The sequence below is a fragment of the Necator americanus genome, chromosome X (genome assembly GCF_031761385.1).
Source record: "Necator americanus strain Aroian chromosome X, whole genome shotgun sequence".
Taxonomy (NCBI): domain Eukaryota; kingdom Metazoa; phylum Nematoda; class Chromadorea; order Rhabditida; family Ancylostomatidae; genus Necator; species Necator americanus.
In genome coordinates, this window is record NC_087376.1 from 6,985,262 (window position 1) to 6,996,850 (window position 11,589).

At 35.3% G+C, this 11,589-nt stretch overlaps 1 protein-coding gene across 2 annotated transcripts in view; it reads right to left on the bottom strand.

The window, feature by feature from the left end:
- RB195_021683 (uncharacterized protein) overlaps positions 1-6,832 on the bottom strand; it is a gene marked incomplete at both ends in the record, with an annotated part of 39,383 nt that extends 32,551 nt beyond the window's left edge. Inside the window, 7 exons of one of the 2 annotated variants that reach the window (XM_064208548.1) lie at positions 2,436-2,530; positions 2,612-2,713; positions 3,218-3,361; positions 3,640-3,808; positions 3,885-3,987; positions 4,068-4,201; positions 6,705-6,832. In XM_064208548.1, coding sequence (XP_064064429.1) covers positions 2,436-2,530; positions 2,612-2,713; positions 3,218-3,361; positions 3,640-3,808; positions 3,885-3,987; positions 4,068-4,201; positions 6,705-6,832 — 875 coding nt within the window. Of the gene's footprint in view, positions 1-2,413; positions 2,531-2,611; positions 2,714-3,217; positions 3,362-3,639; positions 3,809-3,884; positions 3,988-4,067; positions 4,202-6,704 lie in introns of those variants that run through there. The other variant, XM_064208550.1, reaches the window with a different exon arrangement.
- Between the last annotated feature and the right edge of the window lie 4,757 nt (positions 6,833-11,589).

An 11,589-nucleotide genomic window follows, 5' to 3' on the forward strand; every position in this document is an offset into this window, starting at 1 on the left:
CAACGTTAATTCCAAACAGGATTGTTAGAACATCAATTGAAGGACACACATGCGTGCAAGCACGATTGACCATATACACACCGTTCCAGAACTCATAGAAGTGTTGCGAGAGTAAAAGATGCCTCTGTGTCACACTTTAATCGACTTGAAAAAAGCATTCGATTCTGTTAAGACTGAAGTGGTCATGGAGGCCTTGAAAAACCAAGGCGTACTACTCATACATAAAGATACTCGTCAATAGTATAGCAAATTCACCGCCAAAATTTCCACTTTCTACATAATGTCACAGTCGGCGTGGAGAGAGAAGTTCGTCAGGGTGACACAATCTCACCCAAAATATTCAGTGCCACTATCGAGAACTTACTGCGAGGATTAAAATGGGATAAAATGGGAAAGAAAGCTGACGGTCTGCAGTCACACCATATTCGCCTTGCTGATAGCAACATTCCGGTAACAATCAGCAACAAGACGCAACGAATGCTGATACAATTTTATGAAACGTGTAAAAGGATTGGTCTCCATGTCGATGAACATTCGGCTTCGTGCTCACGAATTCAGCACCAGTATTCTTCTTGTCTTGACCTGTGTTCCGAAAACCTGGGCATATCCCTAGCAGGATGAAAGCGCGCATCAGCATCATAGAATGCTCAATTAAATGGATAATACTAGGAGTATGCCGCTTCACACAAGCGAGGGAAGGTTTCAATTCTGGGTCAACGATCGAGGATCAAATACGCTGTAGCATCTACTTAGGAAAATATAATCGGGCAGGTCGAGCACAAGAAATTTCAAAGAAAAATTATCATGTCTATTGCGTTTCGCCAAGTTGAAACTTCAATTTAAGATTCTGAAAAAAAAAACAATAAAACTAAGAAATTATAGTAGAGCAATTTCATAGAGAGAAACGTTCTCCATCGAAAGATGTATAACATTTTGAAAATATTTTTTTATTCCATGAACATTTTTCACTTCAAGAAAAGAAAAACGACGGCTCACGACTATTCTTCGATCGAAAATGTCAATGCAGTATCTCTTTTTTCCTACAATTAACTAAACGACTCGAACTTATATCCATGCGTCAAGTAACCAGAAATGTTATTTCTTGTTAGGGATAAAAACAACCGAAATGTCGCAACCACACGTTATTAGGAGAGAACTAGAAAACTGAATTCTTCGTGCACGAAGTGACAGTAATTACATTTCAAATTTATAAAAAAAGGCAAAGGTACGAAACTTTTCCTCCAAATATATGACTGACAAGTTTTGACGGTAGAATTTTTGAGATGTTTAGAAAATGCTGGAAGAGCAAGGAGTAGATTTTTTTACTGTGATCTTAAGGGTCACAACACATCATAGTTAGTGCGACACGAGTGCACTAATCGATACGGACACCTGAGAAAGGCTCCCAAAAAGCAAAAAACCAGCTCAACTATGCGCGAAGACAACAATGCGCTACCAATGTAGATCAAAATCTACGGTATACAAGTGTGATTAAAAATGTGCAGCAGTTGTACTATCAAAAAAGCTATCATGCAGTAATATGAAATTAGTTACTACTTTATTTCCTACAAAAATCAATAACAAATACTTCGTATTATTATCATTGTCTTATCATTATTCTTCTACTTACATGTCGCTTTTCTACATTCTTCATTTATGACCAACACATCTCGATTGCATTAACTAAGTAAATAAATAATGAACAAACAAATAATTAAGTAAATAAATACGCAACTTATTGACGATTTAAAGGACTCTTGATAACAATGTATGGGTCATGTAGGATTCAAATAACACCAACGATTTTTTATCTTTAAGACTTGTCGGAAATTTTACAAATGACTTTTAAGAAATAAAACATTTAATCCTATATACTGCAACAAAAACACCACGCCCTTTCAACAGTTTAAGAAAATGTTGTGAGAGGTAAAAAGGGACAATTTTCTTGATGCGGTTATTGCGGAAACGTAGTTAATTAGTTCAATTTTTTTTTAATCTCAGTGTAGTTGTAAAAGGAAATTCATCCTAAAAATCCATTTTCCATATCTAGAAGAATACAATATTTATAACGAAAATAAAAACATAGAAAAATTGTGGAGAGAATAATCCAAATATTGCAGTTTCGTGCAAAGTCAGTTGCGGTGATGTTAATGGGAAATACTAATATCGCGATCTAAAATTAATAATAACAGCTATATTTGATATAAATGTTTGTAATTTCATTATTCAGGGACGCTAGAAATGTCCTCCTCTTTCCTTTCCCACAAACTATACTCACCTCATTAGCAATTTCTCTTTGGAGCAGAAATCGTAATGCATTCGGATGAGAAACAGGAAAAAAAATAAAGATGCTTGCGGGGAAAAAAATCGTGCAAACGGAATGTTTTTATTTTAAGTAAATGATCAAATACGCTTATGTAACCATGTGCACTAACCTTGCTATAATTATCGCTTGTAACCAGTTAATTCGACTAGTTATACTTTCACAGACGGCATTTTCATCACAAACAACGCGTAACAATGCCAACACCTGAAAAAAAAAACTTTTATGTTAATGCCAAGAAAAAACAGGATCAAAATTGGTTCTTCATTTACGATAGGAACATCTTACCTGATATGGCAGCCATGTGAAGAAAAATGTACAAATCACTGCTAGAGTTGCTCGTAAAAATCGTGCTTTAGTGCTTGAATGTTTCTGTTGGCTACTACCATCCTGGGCAAAAAAAGTTTAAGAAATAAAAATATATACATCCCTTAAGTTCTAAATTTAATTATATTCATTTCTACATTTTTTTTTACAGTCGAGTCAAGGTACCCGAATTGTGATGCAATTACGTTGGCGATCATGTGATCGCGATGGGATCCTCGCTAGCTCCAATCGGACATCGCAACTCAGCAAAGTTCACACCTCGTCACATTGAGCGCAACCACGTACGCAATTGCACCAAAAGTCAGATAGTTTTTGCTAGAAGAGGGAGAAAATAACATGCAAAAATCCTGTTTTATTTTTGACACAATGTGGTTTGTTTGTTTTTGTTGTTGTTTCCTTCCATTTAAAACCAACTTATGAATCATTTTTTAAAATAATTTTTTCGACAGTTTATTGGCTTATATTTTCTCCCTTTAAACAAATAGAATCACAGAATAGATGCAAATATATGAAAAAATTCGTTGTATCTGTAAAAAAATGTTATTATTATGCTGCTTTTCAACAAACCTGCAGCAATTTTCTTTCAGCCATTTGTTTACGAAGTGAAAGACCGATCATAGAATAGCAAACGACAACAATTAGTAGTGGAACGTAGAATGTAGTTATAACATGGAAAAAATTAAACGCAATCAGTATATCTCTGCTGTAGTTCTGGAAATAAATACGATTAATGAAGTATTTACAAAAAGGTTAATTTTTCCATATGTAAAGCCCAAATCATAATTAATGGAAGTTTCGAGAAATTATACCTCAAGAATTACCCATATAAGTCTGGAAAACGACTACAACTACCTTTAAATCATGTGTTTTTCTGAGTCATGTATTGTTTCCGCAAAAAAATATCGCCGCTACCGTGTCTTTTGTAACGATTAAGCCGTTGCTTACAAGTCTAATGTCAACTAATACTGACCAATAAAGTGAACACTTACATTCACTAACGGATAGCATTGCTCATAGGATTCATCCTCAAACGAATAAATTGTAATTGTTCCACGAATAAAAGCCATCGGTAGTGCACATAAAAAGGCACAAATCCATGCGAGTGCAATCAACCAATCCACACGATTCGCACCAGTTCGATAACTGTTCAAAGGTGAACTGAAAAAAAAACCATTAGAATCTAGTATTGATTTTCAATAGATCATTTCAAAAAGCTAATATTTTTAAAACTAACGTGATACAACACAGCATATCAACAGCTATTGCGGCCACCATATTCGACCAAAGATGAAAAGGTAATGCGCAAAAAAATGAGAAAATTTTGCACATCATATTCCCTAAAACAAAAAAAAAACAGGACGATGTGATCTACCTAATTTAACTAAAATATGACTCATTTTAACAATTTACTACTAACCTTGAACCCAAACAATATTATAAAACCAATAACTGCGCCATACACCGTATGTGAAAAGCACCATTATATGAGCAATAAGAAGTTGACGGCTTAGCTTCACAAGACGTGATTCCACACCACCTTCACGGATATTTCTGGAAAACGAAGTTATTTTTTGAAATCCTCGTTGAATGTTTTCTAGAAAATGTTGATGAAATTTTTAAAATTAGCTAGCAGAACATCATTTAGTGGTATTGTTATTGAAACATTAAAAAAACCGTATGATGCAAAATCCAGGATCGTAAACGATTGGGTTCCTAATTCTGTACTATATTAGATTGTTTCCTTTTCCTACATATTGTAAACTGTTCTCCATTGATTTGATGGTGTCTTCAGGAACGTTCAAGGCAAAAAAAAATTTTTGATCTACATTATCGATAGTGCTGCTAAATTTCTACCGCCAAAACGCTGTGGTTTGATTTGTGCATGTTTTCAATTTTCTCCTACTCCCTTTCTCTTTCTTCTTCTCCTCTCTCTCTAAGCATGTATCCAGAACTTCCTCTCTAATTCTTTCCTTGTTCTGAAATTTTCAATTAAAATCACAAATTTCCCTTTAGGAAAATAGTTGTAGGTCTTACAACTGGAGAGCGCTTCACCTCCACTGAGGTCACCTTCCTTATTAACTCAATTAACAACCTTATTAGCTCTCCTTTGCAAAAAATTAATTAATTAATTCTTAATTAATTAATTCTTCATTAGAAGAAAAGTAATTAGAAAGGTTTCACTCTCGTCCCTGCAATCACAGGTCTTGGAGGAAATCCAAGAAAAACTCGCTGTGATTGGCAATAAAGTGAAGACGTTTTCTTTCTCCCACCGAAACTAAGTGTCGAGTTACTCGTTTTTGCCAATAACATGTTACCTTCGTTTGACCAACAGAGAGATACATTTTAGCTGTCAGTGTCATTCAGTCCGTCCGGAATATTCAGAGATCCGTAAACAACAATCTGACAGATCGATGGGATGTTACTCTAAACATCTGGAGTTCTAAGCCTTGGTTATTTGAGAAGTTTTTTCATGAGGTGATAGCAAAAAAAAAGCTTGCTTTGCAAAAAAACATTCGCCATATGGATTCTACTTTAAAGGCATCATCCCACGAATCTGAGCTGGTATGGATTTCAGGTGGAGTATTCGTATACGGGATGGGAGACTATGGAGAGGGGGGTGATTCCGTCCATTTCTTCCTAATTGCCGTAAAAAAACGGCCCGGAAGATACGGCTTCGAGCGTTCCGGCGCGCTATTTTCTACAGGGAGTTCGACTGGAGTGCGCCAGCCTTGTGCACGCGCCGAATCTTCCGGGCCGTTTTTTACGGCAATTAGCAAGAAATTGACGGACCCACACCCCTCTCCATAATCTACTATCCCGTATACGAATACTTCACCTGAAATTTGCACCACCTCAGATTCGTGGGATGATGCCTTTAAGCAACATTACACGACTAAATTGTTTTCAGTTATCTCTGAAACTATGTATATTTATGTGGTAATTTGTGAAGGATTATGCCAGAAATAATAGGTGAAGTAAAACGTTCTGTGCACTTTTTCGATTTATTTCTACGATAAAACTAACATAGCTGGGACTAATCGATTTAGATCAAACATACGCTGTTTCATTCGATTTTGATGGCAATTTCATACGTTCACTATTGAAGAACTCCTCGTCCTCATTGGCAAAAAAAACTTGACCACCAAATCTGTACAACTCTTTCTTGAGGCCAGTTTTCCATCATCGATGAAATTTTTCAAATGGTTGGAAAGTTGATAGACGCTTGGCGCCAGTTCTGGAATATACGGCGGATGCGGCAGAACCACTCATCCAAGTTCTCGATGCTTCTGATGCGTCTTCGTTGAAGATGTGTGCAGCTTGAGGTTATCGTGATGGAACAGTGCACCTTCCCTATCAACCAAATCTGGTCGCCTGATTCAATCTGGTCAGTTATTGACAGAAGAGGTCCTAATTGAGTGTTTGGCCCGATAGGAGGAGTTCATAGTGGATAATTCCCTTCCAATTCCATTAAACACACATCAAAACTTTATTGGCCCGTTATCCGAGCTTGGCGATCGTTTGGGCCGGCCCAACGTGATTGGACCACGATTTTTTTCCGGTTTTGTTCTCGTGATGTCAATCGACGTGTAGTATGACCCGATGCGATGTCTGCATCGTCAGATATGACCCGCTAAGAACGTCCAGCGGAAACGCACACAACTTTTTACTTCACCTAATATTTAGGACTACAACACATTCTTTAGTTATGAAAGTAGGCCCGATTTTTTTTTTTCGTAGTACAGTGGATGAAATCAGTATCCTGGAACATTTTTGTTAGTTCCACGACTAACTGAGGAATAATCAGGCCAAAATTCAGAGTGCACTTTTCTTTTTTGCTACTCATTCATTTTTTCTTCTTCACAGGAAATTTAACTTTTTGATTCTATTTATTCGTGTACTACAATTACTTGTTCACTTATTCAGATGAATTACTAATTTTTAATAACAATAATATTATTATATTTTATATTATTATTTAACTAACTCCACTTACTAATTCTTCCTTATTTATTTATTTCAGTTTCGTCTACATTTCCGTTTTCGAGTAACAAACCTCGTCGTTCTCAAAAAGGCATACACATTGATTGGTGTACCAATGAGAAAGAATGAAATCTGATAGAACATCTCAATGATTTCGGATGTTGTTGGCTCCATTTCGAGGATTTGATATGATTCGTTCATTTTCTGAAAGTAAAAGGTATATTTTAAAAATGTATGCTAAAAGAACTACGAAAATAATAAACGAAGAAAGCTAAAAAGGAGACAACGAAAGGAGAGAGTTTGTCTTCATAAGATGAGAATTTTATTTTAAAATCGTGAAACGTATGGTTGCAAAAATCGGCAGAGTCTCAGTCTCCGTTGACTCGCTTATCTAGCTCGGCGAAAAAGAATGCGTGGAATATTCTTCAGAAATAAAAGCCGTGAAACATTTCAAAATGTCTCATAATGACTGTTATGTGATGTTGCGGTATGAAAAGAAAACTGCAAGAAAACAAGGATTGAAACGAGCAAGGAATTAATTCAATCATTACATGTTGGTTCCGATAGGAAACAAAAATCATACAAGACCCTAAAGCATTAACTTCAGCTATATGCTTCTTAGCTGGAAATTATAAGACGATACAGGTTCTGAATAGATATTTACAAGCTATGAGAGTACAGTGGTGAAAACTTCTCTGAAATCGAACGAGACAGTGAGTTTCATTTGTTCATTCATTCATCCACTCATCTTTCTAATCATTTGCTCATTCATTCACTCATTCATTAGTCTACCCATTTTGGGTAGGAATTAATGTAGGATTAAGATTCAATCAATTTAGGTCTGAATGGATTTTTAAGAAAGATAAAAGAAGAGCAAAGGAAATTCCTCTGCACAACCGAAAATGCAGAGAAATGTAGCATAGCCGGCGTCGGCTATGTTGAACCGCGCGAACGCGATGCGCATTCGATCGGAGCAAGAAAAGAGTGGATTACGCGTGAGATGGAGGAATAGGCGTTGCGGGCGGAGGCGTCGCGCCAACGCAACTGAACGGATTTGGCGCCATATTATATTATTTGGCATGTTAATATTATTATTATTATATTTATTATTATTTGGCATATTTTCACTCATTCTCCTCATTATAAAGAACGAATTTTGAAAATAGTGCATAATTCAAACTATATGGTATTCACCAGTAATAAAATCATCAATGCTAAACTTGTTAAAAATTTTGAATGTAAATTTTGAAAAAGGAGTAGAAAAGCAAAGTTACGCGAACTTAGAACTAAGTTGAACTAATGGAAAAGATTTGAATTAAACGATTCAGAGAATAAAAAATTTGCAAAAATAACACATAAAATTTTATACATATTAATAAGAGAATATTTCTAGAAAATACGTATGACAAACTTCACTAATGACCGATAGCTTCGCGTTCCTCCCGAATCCCAATCTGGAATCTGCGGTTTATTGGAATGTCACCTTCAATATGTACACAACTAGAACCTCCTTTCATAGGAGGATTACGTGACCTTATCAGGATAGACATATTTGCTTAACATTTCCTTACAAGAGCTGTTCCAGGAACACACAAGAGCACATGTATATACAAGCAAATTTCCCGAAACAAAAACAGAGGATGCATCATCGAGTAACGAGATTGTACATAGCACTGTACATTTCCGTACAATTAAGTATTCCGTTTTTCTTGGATAGTTAACAGAAAAAAAATGTTATTGGTACAGAAAGGTAGCGACACAGCGGCTCATTTCAGGACTAAATCCGATTTTCATTGTCTAGAAATATTAACATATAACGATACAGCTGGTAAGTGACACACAGTAAATCTAATATTAATACAAATGAATCGAAAGGTCCCAATCTCTTCACAATCCTCTTATCAAGAAAAAAATTACCGGCAGAGCAGAAGTGTAGCGGAGTATCTAGCAATAATGTATTCAACCATCAGCAATTTTCCATAAACACAGCACTATTCCTGTCCAAGGCATACTGTACTCCGCATTCGGAAACCTTAGAATATCTTCCGAAAAACTGTAAGAGTAATTTTTTTGAATCCTTAATGTGCTCTGCATTGAAAATGATGAGAACATTAGGTGAGGTTTTCTATCGTCGCTCAACAAAAAAAAAAATTAATCTATTAAAAAAAAAACGAAATGAAGGGATTTTTATATTAATAAGCAAAGGTACACGTATCCAAACAAGTAGTACAGGGTTTCTGGGTTGAGTCAATAATTTCTAAGCATAGCAGAAAGAATCCTAATCTATCTCTTTTAGTCGTTCAAAAATCCTGAGATGTTGTACTTTATCGCTAAAGCTAACTATATAGTAATGATTCGGCGAAGTTTATATTTGTAATTGCAGCCGCTAAAATGGCTTCGTTTAACTTCTCTTTCTTTCCTGCAAAATAACGGCTCTATTCACCGCTGGTTTTTTGCTATGCATATAAAAAGTCTCTTCACTGGCTCCTCCATCTCCGAACCGGCCACATCCAGGCACAAACTGTTACAAATTCGCCGATAATTAATAGATTAGAGTGAACGGAAGCAGGAAAAATTGCAACAACAAACAACGGCTTTCGACTACGATCGGGCAGAAAAAGAACCTAATCGAAACTTTCAATTTTGATATTTTCGAGCTCTGTCCTACATTTATAATATGATTTAAATAAATTTAGTGAGAATTAAATAATAAAAAAATAGGAAGCTTTTTTAAAGTCTTGCATTTGTTCATTATAGAATAAGGATGAGAATTATTAAATGAATTCGTATAAGATTTGATGTACACCGCCATTGGATCAGCTTGTAACATTTGTCGCTCAGTGCAAATCCACAAATCACCTTTTCAAAAAGATTAACGCGGCCAAAAAAGAGCGTGTCCAAACGTGTTAAGTTAAGATCAGATGTCACATGATGCTATACATGGAGGTAAACATTCACTTTGCAGTAAAAAAGTCATTTAAGAAGATAATTACGTCAATGGTGAGAAATTATGCAATTAAAGGTTGCAACATATGCATCAACATTTACATCTTAGAAAACGATAAGAATATTAAGATTATTGAGAGGTTTTTCATTCATTACTCTCCACTGTTATTCATGTTATTATTAACTAACCAACTTGTTTCAATTTTTTTCAGAAAATTTTTGCAAACTCTTCACCGTTTCTAATAGCCGAATCATCAAAATCTCGCACAGATCCGAGAGCTCTAAAAATCTTACAGTAGAAAATACAAGGCCAGAAGAAGAGTGTTTCCACCTAAGGACTAAAACAGACATCAAGTAAATAATATTCAAAATAAACAATGTTTCGATTTTTTTTTCAGTTTCAGCGCTAGAAAAGAGCCATCGTCCTCCGTACTGTCAGCTGCTGGAAATAATTATAAGATCACGGTGGAGTTGAAATCAGTTTCTCCCTCTCACACAAATATTCAAATGAAGCTAAATAGATAACACTTGGACAGGTGTAGCCCCGTCGGTAAGAGGTTCTGCTGTGTCTGTACGATCGACCAATGGTTCGATATCGCCCTAATGCCAACCAAGCCTTTCATCTCGCCAGAGTCGATGAAATGGTACCAGACTTGTCTTGAAGGATCAAAACACCGACTTCACACATAGCCAGCTAGCCTCAGCAGCTCTCGTTCTTGAATCTCGAAAGATTCTGAACTGTAGTGAATTCGCTGGAGCATCCGAAGCGGATTAATTAACGCCAAACATTCCATCCTTTAAAATAACATTTATTCAATTAGAAGATCATACTCCAGCGAAGAGCTACATACGTCATGTCCTTATAATCCATGTAATACGAGACCGAATAAATTTTGTTTTTTGTGTTCGACTTTTTACTGATGTGACATTTTTCCTAGACAAAGAAAAGAATTGGAGAAATTCCATATTAATGATACTGCGAAGTAATGCTTTTTTAAATCAAATTACAACCAAACATTATTTAAAATATTATAAATCTCAGTCGGCGATGTAATCGCCTCCTATATAAAAGACCCACTGTTTTATAATGGGACGATTCCATATCCGCAAAAGTGATGAAATGAAACACCTTCTATCAATCAATAAAATTTTTGCAAAATTTATAAATACTTCGAACCTCCATGTTTGTAAAAGCCAGAGCTAAGAGTTTCCTCTGGTACCTTCAATGATTATGTGAATTTAAAAATTACAAATGAGGTGGATCACTATGGAATTTCCAGGTCTCCAAAGAAGATCCAATTTTTGAAAAAAAAAATACTCAGCGATTGTTCGTTCCATGACAAAATGTCTGTAAATTCAGGAAAACGCTAAAGTGTGTTCTTTTATTGATCGACTAGATCGTAGTTTTCAATTAAATTAATTAATTGATTTTTTTCAATTTTTCGGTCAACTTCAAATGATAAAATGACAAGGTAAAACTGTGTACAAGACTGTTATTGACTAAATTGAAATTATTTACCAATACATCGGCAAATTACCTTCTTCTGGAACTAAAATAAACATTTTAACAAATTTTACATAAATAAAAACGGAATAGAATACACATAATATATAAAGTCGTATTCAATACTTCTTAAATTTCTCAAAATTAAAATGAAAAAAACTTTTTTTCAATCCAAGACATACTCTCATTCATTTCCTCATTTCCTCCTTTTTTTTGTTTGTGGCAAACTTTCAACGTGTCATTCCCACCAAATTGGCTTATTCATGATGAAGAACACTCCTTCAGTGCGGCTGCGGAAAAAACGAATTATTTATGGATCATTCAATGGAATTTATATGTTGTGGTTAACTTTTTCCCATGAGCCCTTTGATCTCTAGAGATCCGAGGTCCGAGTTAGAACAAAAATTTGCTTTTGCATGACAAAAAATACGATTCTGCGCTAATGAAAAAGGAACAGCATTACTTATGGGATTGTCTTTTTCTATAAAGTGAATTTTGGGATGATATC